The sequence below is a fragment of the Lottia gigantea genome (genome assembly GCF_000327385.1).
Source record: "Lottia gigantea unplaced genomic scaffold LOTGIsca_29, whole genome shotgun sequence".
Taxonomy (NCBI): domain Eukaryota; kingdom Metazoa; phylum Mollusca; class Gastropoda; family Lottiidae; genus Lottia; species Lottia gigantea.
In genome coordinates this window covers 1,355,629-1,380,378 of record NW_008708943.1, presented here as the reverse complement: position 1 = coordinate 1,380,378, position 24,750 = coordinate 1,355,629, and the positions used below count along the sequence as shown (strand labels likewise).

The 24,750-nt window shown below is 32.1% G+C and overlaps 1 protein-coding gene across 1 annotated transcript in view; it reads right to left on the bottom strand.

The window, feature by feature from the left end:
* The window catches only part of LOTGIDRAFT_118698 (hypothetical protein), a gene marked incomplete at both ends in the record, with an annotated part of 42,350 nt that overhangs the window by 9,480 nt on the left and 8,120 nt on the right, over positions 1-24,750 (bottom strand). The window contains 2 exons of the mRNA XM_009056840.1: positions 2,137-2,370; positions 4,743-4,838. Coding sequence (XP_009055088.1) covers positions 2,137-2,370; positions 4,743-4,838 — 330 coding nt within the window. The remainder of the gene's footprint in view (positions 1-2,136; positions 2,371-4,742; positions 4,839-24,750) is intronic.

Sequence of the window (24,750 nt, the reverse complement as noted above, 5' to 3'; positions counted from 1 at the left end):
TTGATAATAATCCTTCTTACATAGAGATTTTCAATGAAACCCAATTTGATGCCTGACTGAGTTAATGACAGATAAAAGGATTATTTTAAATATATTGACACATATAAACACTTCTAAAAAAAACCTTATCAAATGAGGGCTGTTTTTATGGATCTATTTACCACTCATGTCTGACTAGAGCTACACTTTGTTGATTTGATTATATTTACCAGTCATGTCTAGCTAGAGCTTTAGACTGTTGATTTGACTGCAATAGCCAATCATGTCAAACTAGAGTTTTAGACTGTTGATTTGACTGTAATAGCCAGTCATGTCTAGCTAGAGTTTTAGACTGTTGATTTGAATGCAATAGCCAATCATGTCAAACTAGAGTTTTAGACTGTTGATTTGACTGTAATAGCCAATCATGTCAAACTAGAGCTTTAGACTGTTGATTTGACTGCAATAGCCAATCATGTCAAACTAGAGCTTTAGACTGTTGATTTGACTGCAATAGCCAATCATGTCAAACTAGAGTTTTAGACTGTTGATTTGACTGCAATAGCCAATCATGTCAAACTAGAGTTTTAGACTGTTGATTTGACTGTAATAGCCAATCATGTCAAACTAGAGCTTTAGACTGTTGATTTGACTGCAATAGCCAATCATGTCTAACTAGAGCTCATCTGTTTAGAAAACCAACAAAGACTGTGATTTTTTATCCAAGTTGTCAGAATTGTATCACAAAGTGTTACAGTTTCAGTAAAAATTTAGGAATCTCAGCTACAATTAATCATACTGAATAACAACTAGGAGTAAAATTTTAATCACCACGGAAACACATTAGGAAGTAAATCGTAACAAAGTGATGTCATGTCAGTTAGAATAGTTGTCATGACGTCGCTAAGATGACAACACTAATTACAGACTTGACGAATAATTTGAGTTGCCGGGTCAGAAACAAAGACTTCAGGTCAATCTAATATTTCACAAATTCATTTCAATTTCTCTCAAATCCTGTAATCGTATCAATTAAAGTGGAAGTTAAAATCTGGGGTATAAAAATCAGGCTGGTAGTGGAAATACTGAAATTGGTGTAACAACTGAGAGGTCAGATATTGGAATGGTTGTAATAATTGATGTTGTAACAATAGAATTAGGATACTTCAAAAATACAAAGAGAATTCTGATGAATAAGCCTGGTTCTTTAATGGAATTTCAGTTGTCCAAGAGCAGAATAAAACTGGATTGGAAATGATTGTTTATGAATTGAATTAAGGAGCATCAAAAGAAAATGATCTGTATTGAACATCTTGTTCTTTAAAAAAAGTGAAAACAGTTCAACAGGAGAAAAGTCCAACAATTGGATTCAACATTATCATGGCACATAGAAAATTATTTCACATGAATGCCAGAATGAAATGAGGTTTTACATCACATACTTCAGGCTGTGTATGTGATAAGATCCTTTGACAGTTGGAACCGGAAAAATGAAAAGGTGAACTCTGTTTTGGAAAAAAACATTTTATAAGATAAATAATAGTAGGACATAAAACTCCATTTCATTAGACTAATTAGATACAGTAAGATGTAAAACTCAATTATGTTACCAGATAATGTATAGTTAAGTGGCGTGTAAAATTGTTCTGTTTTTAACAATATTCACAATATTCATGTCATAGATATAACTATAATTAAAACTTCATTAATCATATTTCTAATTATCTTAAATCTATCTTCATTATTATTTAATCATGATCTAATTAAGATGCTGGTATAATTAGCTAATTAAACATGTAGTCTATGTTAATTATTTGGCCCTCATCCATCATTATCTGCATGCTAATTTGACAGAAAAGGAATGGAAGACAGGCAATTGAAGAAAGTCACTGCCATGCACTTTGCAAAGAGAAAAACCCTGAGGTAAGCGATTGAGCTTTTAACTTGCCGAGCCACCCCCTGAACACCAGGCTCTTTCACAAGGGATACTGACTTAAAAAAACGAAATTAAAAATAACAATACCAAATCAAATTTTCAATTGTATCAAATCAAATATCCTTGATGAACGCCTTGAAGATATTGTCCTTGACCCCATTCTGTCCTTGACATTGATCCAAAATGACCCCTGACCCTAAGTTATAATGTCTTTGACCTACCTGTAGAAAAGATGATTGGTTGCTCTCTTTTAAAACTTCGATACAAAACTGTAACAATCCAGTTGTACGCTGTAGTAGACTTGTACAATCAGACACTTGTTCTTTCATAGTCACTGTCTTCATGTCCTTTTCTTCTTTTACACTAGCCAATAGTTCAACTTTACGTAGTTTTATTCTTTCAATTAGAGCATCACATTGAGCAATGACTGTAGCTTCAAATTCACTGCAGTTACCCTGAAAATATACACATCAAATACTCTACAATATTGTAAAATATTGGACCTGGCCATACACTGTAAAAGGATAAACAAACTCTTTTAAAAAAAAAGGAGTAGTGCTAACGGATGGGGTATAGTTTATGATTGGAGAACTGCTGATCATTATACAGAGGACAAACCCCCTTTTTGGCTTAAATTGAAGCAGAACTTTCCTTTTATTAAAAGCTAATAAAAGCCTCAGTTTTGTAACATGGGATATAATCCATAAGGGGGGCTCACTGTGATGTATTGTCAACTTAAATATTGCCGTGATTTTACTACACAATGTCCATGCTTCCTTTCCTTAATTTTTTTTCAAGTAAATTTTTAGCCCATCATTATTCAAATCTACTTAATCTACCTTGATTATTCTTCTCCAACCCAATATTGTGAAAATCGATCAGACTAAATCAAGTTTGTCCACTCAGCAAGTTTCACCAGTATTAGTTGGTGAGAAGTGATAATGGCCTGACACAGGGCAATAAGTAAGTTTTAATCAATATGTATTCGTGTCATGTTTTTCCAGATAAATAAATTATCTACTCTTTATTGATCAGAACTTCTGGTCTGGGCTTTAATTTTTCTATTAGATTTATTGATAATGGCTGTAGATTGTGATTAATTTACTTGTTGACCTTGCTCATAGACTTGTTACAACTTACTGGTATAGATATATAGCAGTGTGGAGTCTTAACAAATGTTGTTGAGCTGACAAACCCACCCAAAAATTATGAGCCATGTGGAAAGGAATGCAGAGGTGAAGAGCTCAAATAAACATTATAAGCTATGAACAAATGTCATAACAAGGATCACAGAATTTGTGATGTTGAATCTCTGGAAGAGATGCGAAGTTGACAAACCTAGTCAAAGAGTGACATCAAGTGTCTCAGGAGGATAGATATGCTCTACCTCACATGTGCCACAGTAAACATTACAAAAGAAGTGGAGAGCTGACATCAGGCCAAGTCCAAAAGCACTGGATATGGTATCTGACATTTGGTTCTTAAAGAGGAGTCAAACCTATAGTGGCTATTATCTAGGCAGAGAACAATCCACTTTCCTTCCAACTTGGCTTCTAACATGGCCTAGATTATCCCTTAATTCAAAGCAATGGAACTTTCTTAAATAACCCATAACCCTAAATGTTTTATTGGTTTTAAACAATGATTCTAAGTTCAGACAATATTTTGATAAATTTTTGATTTACTGACAACATACAAATATCAGTTTTAATTAATTAGTTAATTACTGACTTTTATAATATCAGGATAAATTGATGAGCTGTCATGGCACCGGCGCCAGACTGACAGAAGCCTGACATTACTAGCCTCAAGGGTCAAGATTATTTAATAATTCCACAGGACCAGCCATTATTGCCTTCATATACATGTTTGTATCAAGGGGGTATCTCTAAAAACTTTAGATTTGTCATCTGTAACTCTTTTTGAGAGTCAACATTGATTATAATGTTTCTTAACATCACTTACATAGAGATCTAATTTTCTTTCCTTTTAAAAATGGGTTTGTTAACTTGGTATTTATGTTTGTCAACTCGAAAAACCCTTTTCAGAGATTCAACAAAGTTAGTATGGTTTATTGAGCTTATAAGCATCCTTTACAGAGAGTCCACATATCTGATAATGCGGTTTGCTAAAATGTTTTAAACATTCACAGATTTACAATATTTTTTATTAGCAGATCCATTTGAGCTAGCAGGCAGTTCCTTGATAGAAAGTTTTTTTTGCATTTAATTTGCTTAATAAATTTAATTTAACTTTAGAATGAATGAGACAAGGAACTATAAATTTCAAATGCCAAAATGTTGGAGACAATTTGACGATATTCTACCAATATCCTTTGGGCAAATTTACTACTGGAACCAATGTCCTACGGGTACAGTTTATTGCCAATAAATTAGAATCTTGGCGCCAGTGAGACGCCAAAAAAATCATTATTTCATCCTGACAGCTCGGAACAGGACAGAAAATTTTCTCCAGGGGGAATATTAGCAATATGAATCAAGGACCAGAGGCCAGAAGAAAACTGTTATCTGCATAATTTACAATTCATTAGACTTTAATTTATCTTTTTAATAGAGACTTCAAGGGTCAATAATAGAAATAAGTGCAAAATCAAGCAGAAAAAATAGAAGTATCAAAATACAGTCCAAAAGATTATTTATATAAACATGAAAGCTGTCTTACTTGGATTATTCAAGAATGAAATGATTGACAAAACCAAGGGCCTGTGGAAGAGTAACAACTTTCTGCAAAGTTTACTACACATTTCAGTTATGTAAAACTGTGTAATGTGTTTCCTGAATCAAAATGAGAAAATTTTATAACTTACATTTATTTTTTCAGCCATTGTTTTTAATCTCTGTATAAATTCTGTTCCTGATTTGGCTTTTTCTGATAAAGATTGTAAATTCTGTGATAGTTCATTCTGAAATGAGAGAAAAACATTATTTTAAACACAAAGTACAAGAAATATGGATCATTCTCAATATTAAATGGAGATCTGTCATTCTGGATACAGAATGAAACATTAAACGACTCATTCAGAGTTTTATATACAAGATGACTGACTGATCAATAGATAAGGATGTGGGCACATAAAACCCAAATTTACATTTCCACTAATTGGCTAAAATAAAAAGTTTAAATTCAACACTACTGCTTTGATTGGGCAGATTTGATTTAAACACACAGTGCTCATTGAAGGTAATTTTGCTTAGAAAGCAGCATAAGTCATCTATATCAGGGAACTTTAACATTTACAGGCTGTAGCAATTGGGGACTCATAGTCAAAGGCTAACAAAACAATGTATAGGTTTTGAACAGCTTTCAAAAAGATTTGCTTTTTTACGCATAATTTTCCTTGTAAAAAATAGTCTGTCAGTGTCAAAAGATCTTTATTTCTAATTCTAAAGTAAATGAGGAAAGTGATGAATTTTACTCTATTATTCCATGTTTTCTTACTTATAATCACCTAAATTACTTTTATTTCCTCAAAATACTCATTCTCTGTCTAAAAACTGACTTTTATCACCTAAATTTCTCTTTTCTATCACCTAAATCACCACATAACAGTCAAAATATCTCATTTTACGAACAAAATTGATGTTTAAATTTGCAATACATACAGACTTAATGTAAACATGTGGAATCGGTTCACACGTTATGCACATCCACAAACTTTTCTAGACATAAACATTACAATGAAGAAAACATCTTAGAATTTCAAAAAATAAACTTAAATCAAAGAAAGAATAGAAAGCCAGGCTTGCAAAATGCTAGGAGAAAAATGTAAAGGTATTAGTGATTTAGTCTGTAGCATGTCTCGAATTCTTTTTCAATCATACCAAATAATGGATATAAAATTCATTGTATTAAATGATTCTGTTTTGTAAATAGCAAAAAAAAAGTCAAAACTGGACTCTTAGCAAAGTTTTACAATGAGATGTTGCAACGTTAACATGCTCTTTAAGTTACAGTATCTGCTGTATTTTCTGAAATATTAATTTTTAAGTCTAAAATGAAGAGTTTTAAGTAAAGCTCATGATTAAAAATATGATAAACTGAATGATTTTGGAAAATGTTTTGAAAAACTGGCCCTATAACACATAATGTAAGGTTTCATTAGAAATAAAATCTGCTTTAAAGCCACACAGAATTATCATATAAAAAAATCCCCAGGCACTAGAAGAATTCACAGAATTTACTAAAATAACATTGAAACTGCAGGCAAATTATTCTGAAAGCTAGAATAACACATTAGAGGCATTAGCGTATTCAAGCATCAACTCTAATTGAGATATGGCACTGAAAAACACTTTTTAATATCAGTACAAAGCCATTCTAGTCCATAATACTTCGTTCAAATCAATTTCTAACCAAATGATGCAACCACCAGACTGAAAATGGAGAAGTTAACACCTAATCTCCCCAGTATAACGTATCAAAATAGGACATAAATGCTCCTTCCAGATGTCAAAATATCCAAATTCTCATCATTTTTTGAGTAAAACACGATTCTGAAATATGTTAATACAAATATCAAACTTATTTTTGAAATTAACACCTCAATATCTGATTCACTTGGCTTTCAAAATATTTATTATTTGAATAACAGAACCATCGTTGAAAGCAATGTTCTACTAATATCAATTGAGGTGCCATTTAGAAAGAGTTTATTTATTTCAGAAACTCAAAATCCATCAAAATAACAGTAATAGCGTATTGGGAGGCTGTTTTGAACTTGTTAAGATGTAAAAAAGTTGAAGTTTCTCCAAATTCCCAATACATATTGTCTAAATAGTGTTGTTTTCTTCAAATCAGAAATAAATTCAAAGCCAAAGCATGTATTAACCATGTTACCAACAGAAAATAAAAATTAAGCTTGAGTTCTTGAAAATACCCACTGCTCATCAATTGATGTTCTGTTTCTTCAAAATAAAAACAAGTTTAAAGTTAAAACATTTATAAACTTATCACATGAGAAATCAACATGGAACCAATGTGTGAAGAAACATAATTCGAACTGAAGTTCTTAAAATACCCACCGAATTCTGCATCTGGAACCAAAAACACAAACAATATAACCTGAGCTACTCACTTCACATTGTAAAGATATTATTGTTTCAACTTATCACACAACAATTCATTTGGAAACCAATTCATAAACAAACCTAATTTCAGCTTGCTTTCTTAAAATACCCAGTGCACATTGTCTAGGGTTCTGATTTCTTGAAATAGTAACAAATTCAATACTAAAATGCTACAATAGAATTCAGCTGGGAGCCAAAAATAAACAAACACATGAAAGAATTTGAACTTAGTTTCTAGAAATTTCCACATCGTCTCAACAGATTTCAACAAAATAAACAAAAACCATGAAGTAAATATGTATCATCTTTCGAAATTGGTGCATCCAGAAACCAATATAAACAAACATGGCTGACTTTGATTCAAGTTTCAAGATTTTCTATTGGTACATCAACCTTTAGGCAGTGTTTCTAAATAGATTTTTTCAAAATAAAAACAAACCCAGAAATAAAATGTGTATCATCTTTCAGCATTGGTGCATACAAATTTAACTGTGAACCAACATAAACAAATATATGAAATGATTCCACCTAAATTGTAAAAGGTAGCCACCTTGAATTCTCAAGTAAGTTTCAACATTTCAATCATTGAGAGTGACATCTTTAGCACAATTGGCCAGTGCTTCCATGAGACTACATTCTTTGTTTCACAAAATCAGATATTAAGAAATACAAATATTTGATTGGATGTCCGAATGGGGGTTCAAGATGTGTAATGTACTCAATCGAGAAATCACAAAATTATCTTACAAAATATCAAATTCAATAGAAAGTTAAAAATTGTTTTTTAAAATTTGTCTGGAAACTTGAATGGAAATAATCAAAAGATGAAAGTGAAAAGTTCATATTCGAAATAATTCTTCAGCCAAAACTGATTTTTTCAATTTAGTCTGAAATTCTATGAATTATAATCCAATTTTTAACTTTTTGATAAAAATTTCACAATAAAAAAATTTAAACAATGATACATTATAAATTATGTTGATATTTTGGCTGGAAATATGAATTCAAAAATTTTGATTGAAATTTCAATTTTAATGGATAAATTTTGAAAACCTGAATTAGGGAATTTTTACATAAAATTGTTGACAGTATGTCTGGAGACTTAACATTTCATTTAATTTAATGTTTTAATTAAATTTAAACTACGCTAATTTAAAACGGAGACAGTTTAATTGAATTTCTTGCAGCACATAAACAAAATGGCGAATCTAATTGGCAGAATCTAATTGGCGAACTTTTGTTGTTTTATGTATAAGATAAGAATTTTTATTTTCTGGATATGTAAATAAGAGTTAAAAGGAAAATCAGTCTGATAGCCTCTGTCTTCTTAAATAAATTTTGACTGTTGGCCTAAATTGGTAGAATGAGTATGTCACATCTTATAGAAAAATAATTTATATCTAGCTGTCGGTAAAAGGATTGTGTATGAAATACTCAGAGCTCCAGTCAAATAGAATAAGTTGATTCCTCCCTACAGATTGAATTAGAAACAGCCTGATATTTTCTGTTAAGTTTTGATAAGACTCTGATAAAAAATAATGTTCCAAATTTAATTGGCGCCAATAAAAACCCTAGAGAAAGGTGAATAAATGTGATAGAAATAATGTATGTACACTAATTGGTCATTAAACTAACATAAAAACACAATCTGTAACAAACACCAGATAACACATAGATAACAAGGTATCAAATATTTCACAAATTTACAAATTATAACTTCAAATAAATTGTACTCTTTTAACAGTTATAGATAAACCAGATTTAGAATTATAAATTTTAAGAATGTTGAGTTCATTTTAGAGAATTCACAAAGTTTATTATCAAGAATGGAAAAATTACGACTTTTAAGTCAATTGGCTTTTTAATTTTTGCTGTAGGCAAGTTACTCGTGATTATGAATGAATACTCAATAATGAAGACGTCCACAGTTCAATACCAGGATAGTTCCAGACAATTCAGAGAGACTGACATGAAATAAGCATTTAGTTGTTTGAATGCGAAAATAAAGTGATGCCTAGTGTCCTACAGTCTGTATACCTTAATGATACCTCATCAGTTAGAATCGAAAAAGAGATCCTAATGCAGCTTTCTTGCCGAAATTTCATCCTCAGCACATTGGAAAAATAGGATTTAAGAGTTTATCATTTCATAAAGCGGCACCATATTTTTCTTGTCTATTATAATTGGATCTCTGTAGTCTGATAGTTTTAGAGTTGATATCACAGTTTTACACAACCTTCGCGAGGTTTTTATTTTCTATTAATTTGATATTTCAAAAATCTTTAGTTTTAGTTTTTATCTTTCCAAATGTCATAGATTATGTGTTAATTGAAATTTAACAATTTGATTGAAAAGTGATTGTATGTAAAGCCTTCATGATGTGTTAAATTGTGTGATATATGAAGGTTTAAGAAGATTAGCTTCAAATTTTCATAATGTTCATGTGTACAATAAAAATGTTCCACATGTCCTAATAGAGTTAGATAAGAAATAACAAAAGGTTCTAGAATAGATGTCATAATTATATGTAGAGCTGTCCAAAGTGAATCACTTTTAAAGTGGCTTTGAAATTATCAGAAATTGAAAGAAGCATTAACCAAGAAAATAAAAGTTAAAAGGTTTAAAAAATTTGTTACCTAAATTGACTTGTCACCAGATGTGTCAAAATAAAATGAATTGTAAGAAAAAAAGAGACATAAGTTTTTTTTCTCTCTTTAATGCTAATATCAGAAACTGTGAGAAAAGCGAAAGTAAGTAATTTATCAAAAATATGAAAATTGTCACAGGTTTGAACTGGATGAGAAGGACACTTTAAGAAAAAAATCATCAAGAGAATTGTCAAGAGTATTTTAATGCAAACATCAGAAATCATGTGAAAAGTGTAAAATAAGAATAACAACTGTCAAATTGAGAATGAAAGGTTTATATTACACCAGAAGGACACTTAAGTTTTTTATTTTGAAAGTTGTCAAGGATATCGTTTACTCCAGACTTTGTTTTCATTTTGAGATGTTTTGATCTGAATCACAGATATCCTGAAAGCTGTTGTGTGAAATAGTTTGTACTGTTTAGCTCATAGCTCACAATTATGTACACATTAAAAGGGTATTTGTTGACATTTTATGCTTCCTCAGTGCATTTTTAATTGTAGAGAAACTGGTTTCAGATTTTATTTTTTAAAGTGATATAGATAGTAGAAATACAGCTATATATATATATGTATGCCATATTGCATATCAATTGAGAAAGTTAATAAGAGCCCAGATAACAGTCTAAAATCTTCATTTTCATTGAATTGTAGAGAAACTGGGCCTCAGATATTGATTCTGAAAAGATAGGACAGCTGAAAAAGCCCTTGATCAGCTGGCGAAGTAAATATTTATAAATCTACATTCTTTAAATCCTGTCTTTAAATGAAATTAAATGCTGTGGTTCATCTCTGTTATATATACTGTTATTATTACAAGATAAACTGTCCTCATCTTCAAAAACCTAGAATATGTATTTATTTCATTAACAGCTGTTGATAGAGGTACCCCATTCTAACATATCTATCAACAATTCTGCCAATATCTCAATGAAAACTGCATGTTCTGACACACTGGGGGACACGATTTGATAACAAAATTTTGTAAATCATCTTAAAATAACATAAACTCTTCAAATCAAAATGTAAACAGTGACTTCCTACAGATTGCACACCATAATATGACAATTAAAAACCAGTTGGAACACCCCAGTACCAAGTAGCAGAGACAAAGCTTTTGTGACTTAGATATATCTATGTATCTAGGACACAGGACTTCAGAACCACGATATGAGGTGGGTATCTTGCCATGCTTCAGACATCTGCATACTGGTAACTTTTGACACTGTGTCAAAGCTTCCTGTCTCAATCCAATACACAACATGTCTAACCATTCTTCAAAAATTGAAGTTAAGTGCTACTGGAAAAACCCACAACAAATGAACTAGGTGGAAAACATCAAAATTTGGATATTTACATCTGGTAGCCATAGAAATATCTACATTATTTCAGGAAATGGGGATGTCGGTCTTAGGAGCTGGAAATTATTCTATACCACCCACAAATCATCATATAGAGCCAAATAAATTGACATAAATTAAAATCACCCACTCAAGTTGGTTTTCTGCCTGATTTCAATATGTATGTTGGGACATGTTGACCATTCTCTCAGGAGTATGCTCAGTTTGGTAATGAATCACACTATGTTAGGCAACCTACACCCCTAAAGTCTGTTGCCTCCAGGATTACAGAAAAGACAAACATCTTTCTTTATATCACCAACCACAGATAACAAACTTAACAAATGTATCTATAAGGACAAGAACATCGCTAAGTAATTCTCAGTATGTCTGAAAATTCCCTCAAGGCATAGTTGACCTTCAATAAAAATGCAGACAAGGTTATAAGAACCACCCCCTATCAGAGCTTCCGATAATCAAATTCAGATGTACAAGCATCAGGAAGCTGACCAAGATGCTTGAAATGTTTCAAACTGAAAGATGGCTGAATGTTTTAATTATCTGAAATGAATGAATCGAGTTTTACATCCTATTTTTCTGTATTTGATAATCAGAATGTTGATTTATATCGTATATCTAAATACATCCATGTTTTTCTTGGTTTTTTTTTTGCTAGTTATATGCAACTTGGTTTTTGTATCATGTATGGCACTTAAATTTCTCTATCATTATCTTTATAAAATATGGTAGTTTCTTTTTAATAAGTATATTAATAACTGCAGAAATTATCAAGTAATAAAACTTGGAAATACTGATGAGATCTGGGTGTCGGCCCCCCAAGTCAAGTTATATGAACTAATAAATCACATTTCAGCACTCAACAAATCTTTATGCAATTTGCATTTTCTTTCAAGAAGTTTGGGTGGTATCTCAGACTTTGGAATGAAATTCAGAAAATGATGACGCTTGGAATTGAAAAAAAATTCATAATCTCTTTCAGTTTTCAGTTTCTTGTTGAAGTTGATTTTCTTATCCGTGTTGAAATTTGGGAGGACCTAGCACCATGATGTGGCCTTAACGAGACAAGCTAGACAACTTATATTATCAGCCTATAAAATTTTCAATTAATTTTCTATTCGTTAACCTTTACTGTGATGACAGGAAGTGGTTTCTTCCTCACTTGTTGAATATTTCCCCTGAGTTCAAACACGTAGCAGATAAATTTAATATATTAATAGAGGTCATACTTCGTACTTCCAATTTGAAAACACATTTACTATAAATAATGTGCCTGTCTTAAAGTTGACAACCCTCAACTCTTAAATTGAACTCTTCCTCACATGCATATTCTCAATCCCTGATAAAGTATCATGCATATTTAGAATAATTCATTTTTTTACTAGGGATGTCAAGCAAATTATTGTGTGCTTGATTGCTAACCAATGAGTCTGGGGTTCATTTCAAGCACATGTTGAGATTACCTTTTGGTTTTTCAACCTAGTTTAGAACTGTCAGTAAAACAAGTCAAAGGACATAGAAACAGCATCAAGTTCTTCTGAAGGGACAATTATCGTGTGGTAGGCTACTTGTGATCCCGTGTGGTACAGGCTATCAACATAAAACTTCCTTCAACAATTGGAAATGAAACAAGATGATAGAAGAAACCTCACCTGAAAGGTTGCTTCTACAAACAATCAAGTGAACTATAGGTAGAAATAACACAAGAGATAAACAATTTTCTATCTGGGTGGTTACTTTACCATAAAATAAAATAAATGTTTTACACTGACTGATATTTCTATTTGATTATTATAATATAATCTAGCGTTCACTTTCTAAAGTTCATCTTTGACAGGTATACTAACTTACATAATGTTACATAAACATTGCAAACATTTTTATTCTGTAGATAAAAAGTTGTTTAGATCAACAGTCATTGATTTCTTTGTATTAAAGGGATGCAGTCATCTGAATATTTGCTTTCGTGTTTGTCGTTATGGATTGCTTGCTCCTGTTCAAAAATTTCATTTACTTTACTCATATTGGACCCCCCATTTCGAAAACTAACCATCCTGATGAGGATTTTGAATCTGAAACATGTGTTGCCAGCATCAGATGAGCTCTAGTCATTGAGAATTAGATATGTCTATCAGCTGGTTACTTAGCAAACCTGGCCCCGTATTCTCGAAAACATTTAAGTGCCAAGAAGTCCTAGGGTCTTTACCACTAAAACTTTTGCTAGGATATCTTAGTGTTAAATTTTTTTTCGAGAATAAGCAGCCTGATAATTGACACAGGCTGTAGCATGAAGAATCTGGTTTTCGTCCCATCCAAAACCATTTTTCTGTATAGTCACTGTATAGTCAAGTAATATGCAAAGCAAATCAACACTAGCAGTAATATTCCCTCTAAATATATCTAGGCAACAGGTGCATGCATACAGTCAATTGCAAAATAAATGCATGTTTGAAAGAGTGGTCCTTTCACATTTTGATTGAACGAACACTTTACAATTTTATCATACTAATTATCTATAACATTGATCATTAGATCTGTATCAAACATACGCAACCAAACCAGAAAATCTTTCATGCGTTTTATCAACATATGCATCTATACAAAAATCAATTATGCACTATATAATAAATTCTCGATAAATCATGCATCATTGGACACCAGAAATCAATACGCCACGTGTATGCACACAAAGTATGCATTATGATAAAAATGCATGTGCATGTAATAAAACTAGTCATAAATAAATGACGTCATATCAAGAGAGAGAAAAAGAGAGAGGTCATAGAGGAGACTATCTCAATCTTTTTCATGTTAATGTGAATAAAAATTTGATAATAATACCAACCCCTCAGGCTGTGCGCTCTATTATTAATTCATAAAAAGCATGTGCGTTCTAAACAATCATGCAGTATTGTCTAGCCAAATTGAATTATGTCATTCAAAGAAAAACTTTGCATGTTAGAATAATATTTGGACTTATAACATGTTTTCAAAATAAAAATAATTACATTGCCCGAAGGCTTCATCAATAATTTTTCGTGAATTAAATAGCTATCAATTGATATGACAGAAAATAATAGTCATTAAAAATTTAGTCATCTTAGAATCAAACAGTGCAATTTATGGTCTGCATTTTCTGTCATAATATTTTTATCTCAAGGGAAAGGGAGTTTTACATCCCATTATTCTGTTTCTTATTGGATTTAAATATGATTTTTATATATATATATATGCCTTTTTTGGACTAATGTTGTATTAAAATAGCGATATAAGTACTCTTGTTCTATGTCTTAATGGGCTAATGTAAAAAAAAGGAGTCTTATGTGCTCCTACTCTGAAATATAGTTTTATGTCGTTTTATTGGACTACTGAAATGAAAACAAGTCCATTGAGACTTACTCTTTCAAGGATTGAGTTTCAAAGTGAGGAGACCAAATTTTCAAATTTCCCAGTCCAGGCCAATAATCTCCTCTACTTATGTAAATGACTATTTGTTTCAAGTCTCTCTGAATAGAAGATCATATTGATCAGTATAAAGGTATCAAAAACAATAATCACCAAATTCACCGAACATTATCCACAAATACAATTACTAAAACTCTTTAGAACCATAATAAAACTTGTTGAGCCATTTAGATGTCAAACTGGGGCCTTCCTTAATTATATAAATCATTAGAAAGCGTTAAAAAATGTCCCTAAATGAATTATCAATTCCCAATCTGTCGATACGAAATATCACAAGACTGCTAGAACTGGTAGACCTGCTAAAACATGACTCATTATGATGTACAATTAACTTAAAACACAATTAAGGAACTTTTATAATTAGACACCTATGATAATTGGACAATTTTGAGAATTCTCGTTAAAATGGTTAGTCATTCAAGGAAAAGCATTCAATTTGAAATTGAAAAACCACAGAATTCATCAGCTGCATTCTGCTACTAAAAATGTCCATTTGTTGATGTAATATTATTACAAAATTAACAATTTAACATATTGCCACTGAAGAAATGATGTCTAGTTGACAAACCCAGTTGCATAGTAGCATCAGGCATATGACATATGAATTTCAAGTGACATTTTTTTTGGGTAATATCAAATGAAACAGGTTTCTTTTGTATTAAGAGGTCTGAATTCATGGCCTCTAAAAACCCATCCATAATTCAATAGCCCTGCCAGTAGGTGTACTAGGAACAAGCTCTGCCTCCCTAGACAGTATAGGTCAATGACTGAATCCCGGGTGAGGTAATTAGGTGAGATATTTAGAATCAAATCAAAACCAACTTGTTGAATGAGTCAAAGTTTTTTTTATGACGTTGGCAAATTAAGTCCCGATCAGCAGTAAATATTGAATGTTGAATTACTGGAAGAAAATCCATCATGTCTGACAACTGCTCATTATCCAATCAAAAACTTCCATTTTATCGCCATGACTCATCATTGAACAGTATTTCTAAAAAATCCTGTTCTGGACTCACTGGTAAAACAATGGTTTTTGTACTATTAACGGTCAGTTTGTTGTTGATATCACCAATGTTTTAGCTGAGTCATGGAACTACTCAGATTTTAAACCACACAGTTTATTCCGAATATCTCTGATATACTTTGATATATAAATCTCAGAAGATTTTTAACTTTTATTTCAGAAAGAGCCATGTTGCTACAATGATGATTACTTTCTTTCAATTCACAACATAAATAAACATTCTTTTAACTTTTTAATGGAGCTAGCTCTGCCCAAAGAGATCTCTTGAGGGTTGGATATTGTGAAGGCTTGTCATTCTGTTGATTAACATTTCAATCATTGCTTTTGTAAAACCATGCCATGTGAACCACCATTTGCTAATTTGTGACTAATATTATTCCTCAAATATTCATCATTCTCATTTACCCTACTTTGAAAATGATTATCTAGATATCGGCAGATGTCATGCACGAGGCAGAGTAAGCTCACTCTTTCTGAACACCCAATACTACATCTCTCTTGGGTTGTGGGTTTCATTTCCGGGATGTTGTTAACCAATTGTTTTTTTCACCAGATTTTGTCCTGTCCATGGATATTCCAACTGGCTTTGAGAATTAGTGTTCTATCTTTGGGCTTTCCAGAAGCCCAATAAAAGAAATGAGAATAAGAGAGAAATGAAAGTAGGCAGGGTATGTGATATTTCAGGAAAATCGCTTTGCAAATAAACCCAGCCAACCATTTCCAAAAGTCAAGAGAAGATGGACATAAGATATTCAAACTTACAGAATTCTGTGACAATTTAAAATATTCACCTACCTGAAAAGATAAAAAGTTGAAAATTACTATTAAATTTCTATAAAATAGTTAGATGAAAAGTCAAATAGAAATTAAAATGTGATCAAACAGACATTAGTGAAAACAATTTACACCCAAATAATAGATATGTATATCATTTACACATCATAATAAAGTTTTCACTGCATGAAAAACTTACAAACATAAATAAAGGTACAGAAATCAAAACCATGCCACCAGAATTATAAATATTGTTATAACGAAATCCAAGATGGCTAAAGTAAATTGAGAAAGTGACGTAAAAACTTGAAAAATTTCATATGAACTGAGGAAGAGTTACCTGAGCCTAGATAATGGTAATTTAGAACAAAATTAAACGACAGCGCAGACAAGCTGTCTCCTAGACAGAGAAAAATTAACGCCAAACGTAACATTACCTAAAGGCAGTAAGGTGAGAAACATAGAAAAATTCTAAACAAATTTCCTATGGCATTTTTGGTTTGTTATCTAACCTCTGACGTGAGAGAAAAAACTGAAAGAAATACAATCCTTACTTAAAGGTAACTCACTGTGTCTTGTGTTAGTGGTATAAGAATGATTTAGTCTGAATTCTTTAGAAGAATATAAATTAATATGTAATGATACTATTGATTTTAAAAAACACCAGATTTCAACTGCAGGTAACTCTCGGTTATATTCTAGAGAGTAGTCCTCTGATGTACTTTTGTTTTAGAAACACCAGACATCACCATACTCTTGAGTTATCTTCCAAAGGGTGATTCCCAGTTGTATCTTTGTCTGTCATCGAAACACCAGACATCACCAACTCTGGGTTATCTTCCAAAGGGTGATTGCCAGTTGTACCTTTGTCTGTCATAGAAACACCAGACATCACCTTACTCTGAGTTATATTCCAATAAAGGGTGATTCCCTGTTGTACTATTGTCTGTTTACATCATCACCTAACTGAGTTAAATTCTTGAGAATAATATGTACAATTGTCTGAGACATTTCAAAATGAAAACTCATAACCACCATTACCCAACAATGTGATGTCATAAGACTTAAAGCACTAGATTGATCTACAGCTACCCTCCCAACATATTTTTTTCTTCCCTATGATAATGTACCAGTTCTCACAAACAGAAATGTCAGTATCTCAGCTGCCATTTCCTCTTTCTCTCTGAAAATCATTCATGAAATAACTGACACTATTTATAGATGGGTATTCTGAGAATTAGACCAGAAGACAATTACAAGTCTATTGTTTTGGGAGTAAATTGACTTATTGGCATCCAGCAGATTCTTGATTTCGTAACGAAGCCCTAGGCAGTCCATTTCAATGTCTCAAAATGTTCTGTCTACTGAAAACAGGACAGCTGAACTCAATGATAACCAAATATTCAATTCAGATAAAAACTTCCAATCTTACTGATCCTTTTATCATAAAGACACCCACAGTCAAATCCCCTATATCAAGTGTTTATTTATTCTATCTTGATAATCTTCCAAATCAGATCAATCCAGACATGTATTTTAATATCAATCTGTATCTGCAAACAAAACTATAACCCTCTACACTCTCTAGCTTGGCTGTTATCTAAACCATTGTGGCTTAGCAGGTTAGAGACTTTTTCATTAACTTGAATGTCATCCTTGCATGATGAAGATAGCATATTCAGTTTATTCAACCAAGTTAGTGATGCAGGTTAGTGGTTCTGTTGTACAAAAGAGTTCAGTCCTTTTTATAGAATTATCTACTGAGGCATTGTGGCCTGGACCAAAAGTTGGGACATGGACGTCCAAACTTTCTGTCAGTTATCGTGGTCACCGGCATCTCTAATCCCATTTCACATTTTCATTTAGAACTTGGTAATTGAAGGAGGAGACCAATATATTATACTATGTTTAACTTAGACAGTTTTTCATTTCCTTCACCATTAAATCTATTTTTTCATGCTTGTTTTTAATCTACACAATCGTTGTTATTATTCAGCATGGATCTTTAAATTACTTTCCTTAAGAAGTTTTATTGTTCGTGTCTGCCTTGACTTGAATTTCTTTTCATTATTCGGCTTCTACATTGTGAAAGAGACAAGTGACATTATGTTACCAACCATCTGTTGCTATAGTAACATTCTGGAAAGATTAAATAATTTTCTTGTACTCTTAGAAATAAAAATGCAGTCCTTACTCTCCGAAGAAAATAACAAGTTGACAAACACAGGTATTATATATACACTATAAGCTTCTTGGACTACCTCGATAATAAATATTCATTATTAGCTATGTGGACACACTACAAACAGTTTCAGAAAATGTAGTAAACTTTGCACATATCAATTTTTAGATAAAATTCAGCATTTTTCAAACAATATGGGATGACAACAATTCAAATCAGACACTTTTAAGTTTTCATGTGAAAAATTTACAAAAACAAAAAATCTACAAAATAATGTATCTCAAGGGTAAAAAATAGTCAGATTATATTTCTATTCACAATTCTAGCTGACTTCATCATTTTATATCTTACCCTAATACTCTAGAGGTATTATGAGTTTAAGGGATGTTGTCATCTAAATATTTGCTTTACCTGTAGATAAAGTTCATTTTCAGTTTTCCATAGCACTTTTCATTTCCCCAATAAAAAAAACAAACATACATTCAATTCGACAGAGTTAATAAACTGGATCACATGCAGATATTACCAATATTATCAATATCATTGATTACATACAATTACATACAAAATTATAATTACACCCTTGAATTGATAACAGTCAAATATTCCATGGTATGTTTCTTTTAAATTGTAGGGGAACTGGGTGTCTGATTTTATATTTAAAAATATAACGATAGCTGAAATTGAGATCTATCAACTGGTAGAGTGAATATTTATACAACTGTACAGAAAGCTGAAATTGAGATCTATCAGCTGGTACATCAATATCTTAGACAACTATACAGAGAGCTGAAATCAAGCTCTATCAACAAGTAAATCAAATACTAATATGACCACACAGAGAGCTGAAATCAAGCTCTATCAGCTGGTAAATCAAATACAAATATGACTATACAGAGAGCTGAAATTGAGCCTTATCAAATTGAAAATCGAATACTCAGATGATTATGCAGAGAGCTAAAATTAGGCTTCATCAGCCAGTAAATGACAATACTGGTACCTAAATGACTAGTATACAGATATCTAAAATTGAACTCAATCAGGAAGTAAAGTAAAAATCAGATGATGATAAAGAGAGCTAAAATATTGAGAGGATTACACACTTTAAAGCTGAGATCATGTTTAAAAGATCTTAAACAAATATAAAATTTTTATAATCCCCTTAATACATTAGTTATATTGTCTGAGGTGTTTATGTATATTTTATGTGTAGATCAAAACAATAAAACTAACCAATGGATCAATCACTGATAAATATAGTCTTACAAATTTTATATACATAAACAAATATATAAACCCTATTAAAATCAACAATCAATATATACAATAACAATATATTACCTATATTAATAGTAAACAAACAACATGATATCATTGTGCACTTCCACAAAAACTTCCAAACAAAACAGTTTATTAAATAAAATGGAATGGAGTTTTATTTTCTATTACTACTCAAGTTTCAGCTACAATATTTGAGCATGGCCTTGAAGTGTGCTATGAGGGAAATTCGCTTGGAATTATGAGGACAGTTGCATTAACGTACTATACAGTTAGTGATATACCAGACCTTGAACAGACATAACCTGTAAGGATATGATATATGTGATGATTGCATGACAAATTTACAGTACGCTTTTTTGACATCCTGTGACATTTCAGAAAGTAGTGGGTTATTTCCCCTGGCTTCTGGAAGTTCCAGAATGTCTTGAAATTGGTTAATGGAATAAGATTAGAACCTATTCACGAAGAAATATTTTCAATAAACAGGATATTAGATCATTGATTGAGGTCAATTTGCACCTGATTTTCTCAACTCAAGAATCATCTTGAATGGTATGTGTCACTCTCGGGAACCATGGAGATTGAACTATTTAAAGTCAGCCAGTCTGGTGTCAGGGAATAAGTTGATTTTTTTTGCTGAAATACCCAAATTACAGACATCACATTAATGAAGTCAATAAAATAAAGTCGATTCATTGAAGACATTGACAGTATGTTTTGAGAATTTTATCTCACAACCCTGTTAGATATACTCCTACTGTCAAAAAAACACCCTAGGGGCTCAATTATATCCCTCAATACATCTCTAAAGGGTTACTCCCCTTGTTTGACAGTTGGCGTCTGCCCAGCAGTAGGGTGTCTGTCTGTCCCTTTATTACCACGGTAACCCTTATTTAATATGACAGGTTTTCATCTAATGATATTCTTTTTAATGAAGCCTTTTCAACCTTTTAACTATTGACACACCGATTGTTAGGTTATTTTCCACTCAGCAAACATCAAAAACAATATCTCACCCTAAATAAACCTTCAGGTCCACTTCAACTAACCAAAGAGTTTCCAATATTTAGAAAAATAATAAAAAGTAGATAACCACAATATTTGCCCAGTCAGTTTCAGTGTTTATATTGTAAATGTGACCAAATAAGATTAAAAATTACTTGAAATTTATGAAAAATATTTTCCCAGAATCAAAACGAGAACAGGGTTGAGGAATGAGTGATATTTTCTTGTTCAGAATTACCTCATTGCACATTGCACCAAAAAACTCACATCACAAAAGAAGGAGAAGAAGTAAAACTCCTTATTTTGTTCTATTGAAGAAAGTATGATTAGTGTATATCTATTCAATCTCCTGAAGGCTGTAAACTAAGTAACAACTAAATTTCTATCTGGCTGAACACCAACAATATACTATTACTGACTCAAATCTGAATTCCCAATCGACAGGAAAATGAAAGTAGAATACCATGTATTATTCAGTTTAAATATTAGTTTTCCTTTCCATTTTCTTTTATGTTTTAAATGTGTGAGAGGCTAACATGAACAAAGATTCCATTGGTTCTAAAAAGCCCAGATTAAGGCCATGTGCACACTGCCTCTGGACATCCTCTCAAAAATGGAGTCACAACTGATCTTGCATTTAATTTCTACACCTGAGATGGTTAATAATGCCCAAAAAAATGGACATGGATCTAATTTGCTTAATATTATAGGAGAATCAGAAGCTAGATTTTAATTTTGAAATATGATAAGGATAGCTGAAAGTGAGTTTTAACAACATATAAATCAAATATTCAGACGTCTGTATCCCTTTAATCTTCCGGCCACTGGCTATTCCTTGTTTGTTTAACCAACTCCCTACAGCCAGTATATATTAATACCACATCAAAGGTGTATTATAAATAATGTATAGACAGACGACAACTGGACCTTCGGCAAGTCTACTGTATATTGTGTTCGATAAACAATAAATATTGTAGTCACCAATTTACTGTCTTCTGTCAACTGTGGTCACTTGTGGCTATTTGTTCTTGATATTTTGTATGGTGTGAAGAGTTCTGTCTATGTGAACAAGTTTTCTTTGGTCAGCTTGGTCAAGCGTACTTGGGACCACTGTTTTCAAGCCAATATTAGTGAATATTAACCAGCACATTAATGAAAATATCCATGAATCTCATTTCCACTTCCATTGTGGCTGGTAGTAGCATATCTCGGCATTGAAAAAATGCTGGCCTTACTCGGCAAATGAACCAGAAAAGCCTTCTCATGTGGAAGGATCTTCATACTGTTATCAAGATAAATCAAGTTTTGAGTAATTAACACAAGTTGTTAATTAATTATTGTCACGATGTTACAAAACTGTTTTAACCTAAAACTACATTAATTTGGCAAAGACTTACACGATACGGCATGTGTTACTCCTACTCCAACTTACACTAAGCCTGTCATGATGATCCCCTTGGGATACTGACCACATCAAACGCTTAGATGTAGTGCTCGAACCACAGAGGTCTAACTAAAAATTGGAATGATGCAAATCCATGTTATCAGTCAGTGTTCTTGATACATATAAAAGGTTTTGAAAACCTCTTTACAATCCCTTTAAATGCAGTTGTCTGCAATATTTTGATTCAGTGCTTGTTCAAGCTTTATCACTTGGCAGACGACAATCCATATTGCTATCATATGCTGGTGCCATTATAAATTAATTTATTGATAAGCACTCAACATGAGATTTCAAACATATCTATAATTTCACAGTATGTTATTGCGAAATTGTGTTGCCTGAATGCTTGCCAGACATTTCATCTCTCCACCAACTACATGATGGTGCCATGATGAATTAATTCTAAGATAAGTTTCCAACTTGAGAATAGGAGCCGAATAATGTTCAGGCACTCTTGTGGGTGATTTGAACCCAAAGCATCTAGATGTCTAGCAGTTCTACAACCTGAACTGTGGAATATTGAAATATTGATAAAGTTTCAGTTAGGATTTGAACCCATGCTGACTGAAAGCCCAATGTTTCATCCTCACAACATAAATCATAATTCTTTTAAATAAGCTAATCATAAAATTCACAGAGCCATTAAATGCTGTATAGATTTTTATCTTTTGATCTGCTCAGATAATATGATGCTATTATGGTTTATATTTCTGTTGGGAAAAGGAAATAAACTTATTTTGAATCTTTATTTGTTTACATCGATCTGTTTTTCAGCTCATGATTGGGTAAATGAAGACAACCAACACCAAACAGTGTGCAATGGTTTCGTCTGTACAGCAGCATTAGTCTATAAGCTAAATGTTTTGATTTCCCCACTTTCAAGGTATTTTAACGTGCACAGATTGCAGTACTGGACCATCTACTCACATCAAAATGACCTTTTTACTGACACTGACAGAACGAAACTGGATTAAAAAATCTTAAGGGGTAACTAGACCCAAGATCAAACCTTGTACCTCTTGGTACTGGGAAGCATCTTATTCCATTATCAGTATAACCCTTCAAGATATTGATAAGCATTCACAGTATAATACCATATCCATGTATCATGACAATCAATACATGTATTACATCACATACTACTTTGTTTGTATTGTTTACCCATGACACAATGTAAACAACACATTAAGGAGCACAAAAGAGTGATAAGAAGCACTAATAGCACCAATAAAATATTAAAGATAGTGTGAAAAGCATGAAGAAATCATAAAAAGTTGTCAAGTGGGTTCTAAAAGAGCATGCTGTTGTGGACAATGTTATCAAATTAATTGTTGATTCTGTGTATAAAGATTTAGTAGATCACAGTACTAATATGGGGGACCTGACAAGTGTTCAGGGAGGGTCCAGGGAGCACGAGGAAGTTAACATTTTAATAAGATAAGGACTCTCACAAATAAAAGAGTTATGAAAAGTTAACACTTGGACATTGTGTAAAAAGGTAGATAAGGGTGGAGACCTGGGTTTAAATTAATATAGGGGACGTTAAAAGTTGCTAAGGAGTGTCTAAAGGAAGGGCTATAACTTTGTTGGCAAATTTGATTTATGTAATACAAATAAGGGCGAGGACCAAGGATCAAAGAAACTAAAGGTGCCAACACAGTAGACATATAAGTTGTAAATTGGCATTATGATATATAAGGGTTGTTGGTTTAAATATTTGCCGATATAGAAGATATACCACAGATGTGTGGAAAGCGTGTAAAACATTGTTGATTTTATGTAAGAAGTTAGAGAAAGGGGTTGAAATATAAAATGTAGGTGTGAAGACATCATAAGCAGTTGTCAAGGTATGTGTATATCCTTGGTAATTTCTGACGGCTGAGGGAAAAAGTCAAAAGACCAATGTTATCAATAACAAACAGTTGAGCAGGAGTTGTGAGATTTTGATGCAAGAGACACATGGTCCAGAGTAGGTGCTGAAAGATCATAAGATTTTTTTTTAAAATAGCTACAACACTAAAAAGATTTTCAAAATTTTTAAAGAGTGTTATTGCATCTGAAATGTGCATCTGTAAAATAGCTGTCTTGATGAAAATTATGAAATCAAAACATGTGTCTCCAGCATGAGATGAGCTCTCATCAATTAGAATGCCATCAATCAATTTGGCCCTTGTCATGAATTAAGTAAAAATGGTAACATTGGTGACAGGAAAACCAACCTGATTAACCAGTATAATAATAGATAATATAATAAAAGTGTTGCCATGGTAACTGTCTGTGGTTATTGTAATATAATACTGTCATGTATTCAATGGAACCAAACACCTTCTGTCATGAAACACAGTAGTAAAATAATACATAAAAATTTTCCTTTTCTATCATATCCAATACAGGAAAATATTAAACACAGACAACAAAAAGCTATCATCAAAGAAAAGCCAAAAAAAAATCTAAATCAATCACTCAATCCCAAGGGTATCATACATGAAAACTATCAAACCAAGACTAAAATATAGTCAAAATACACAGAAAATATCAGAAATCAAACATCCAGACCTCATAATAATT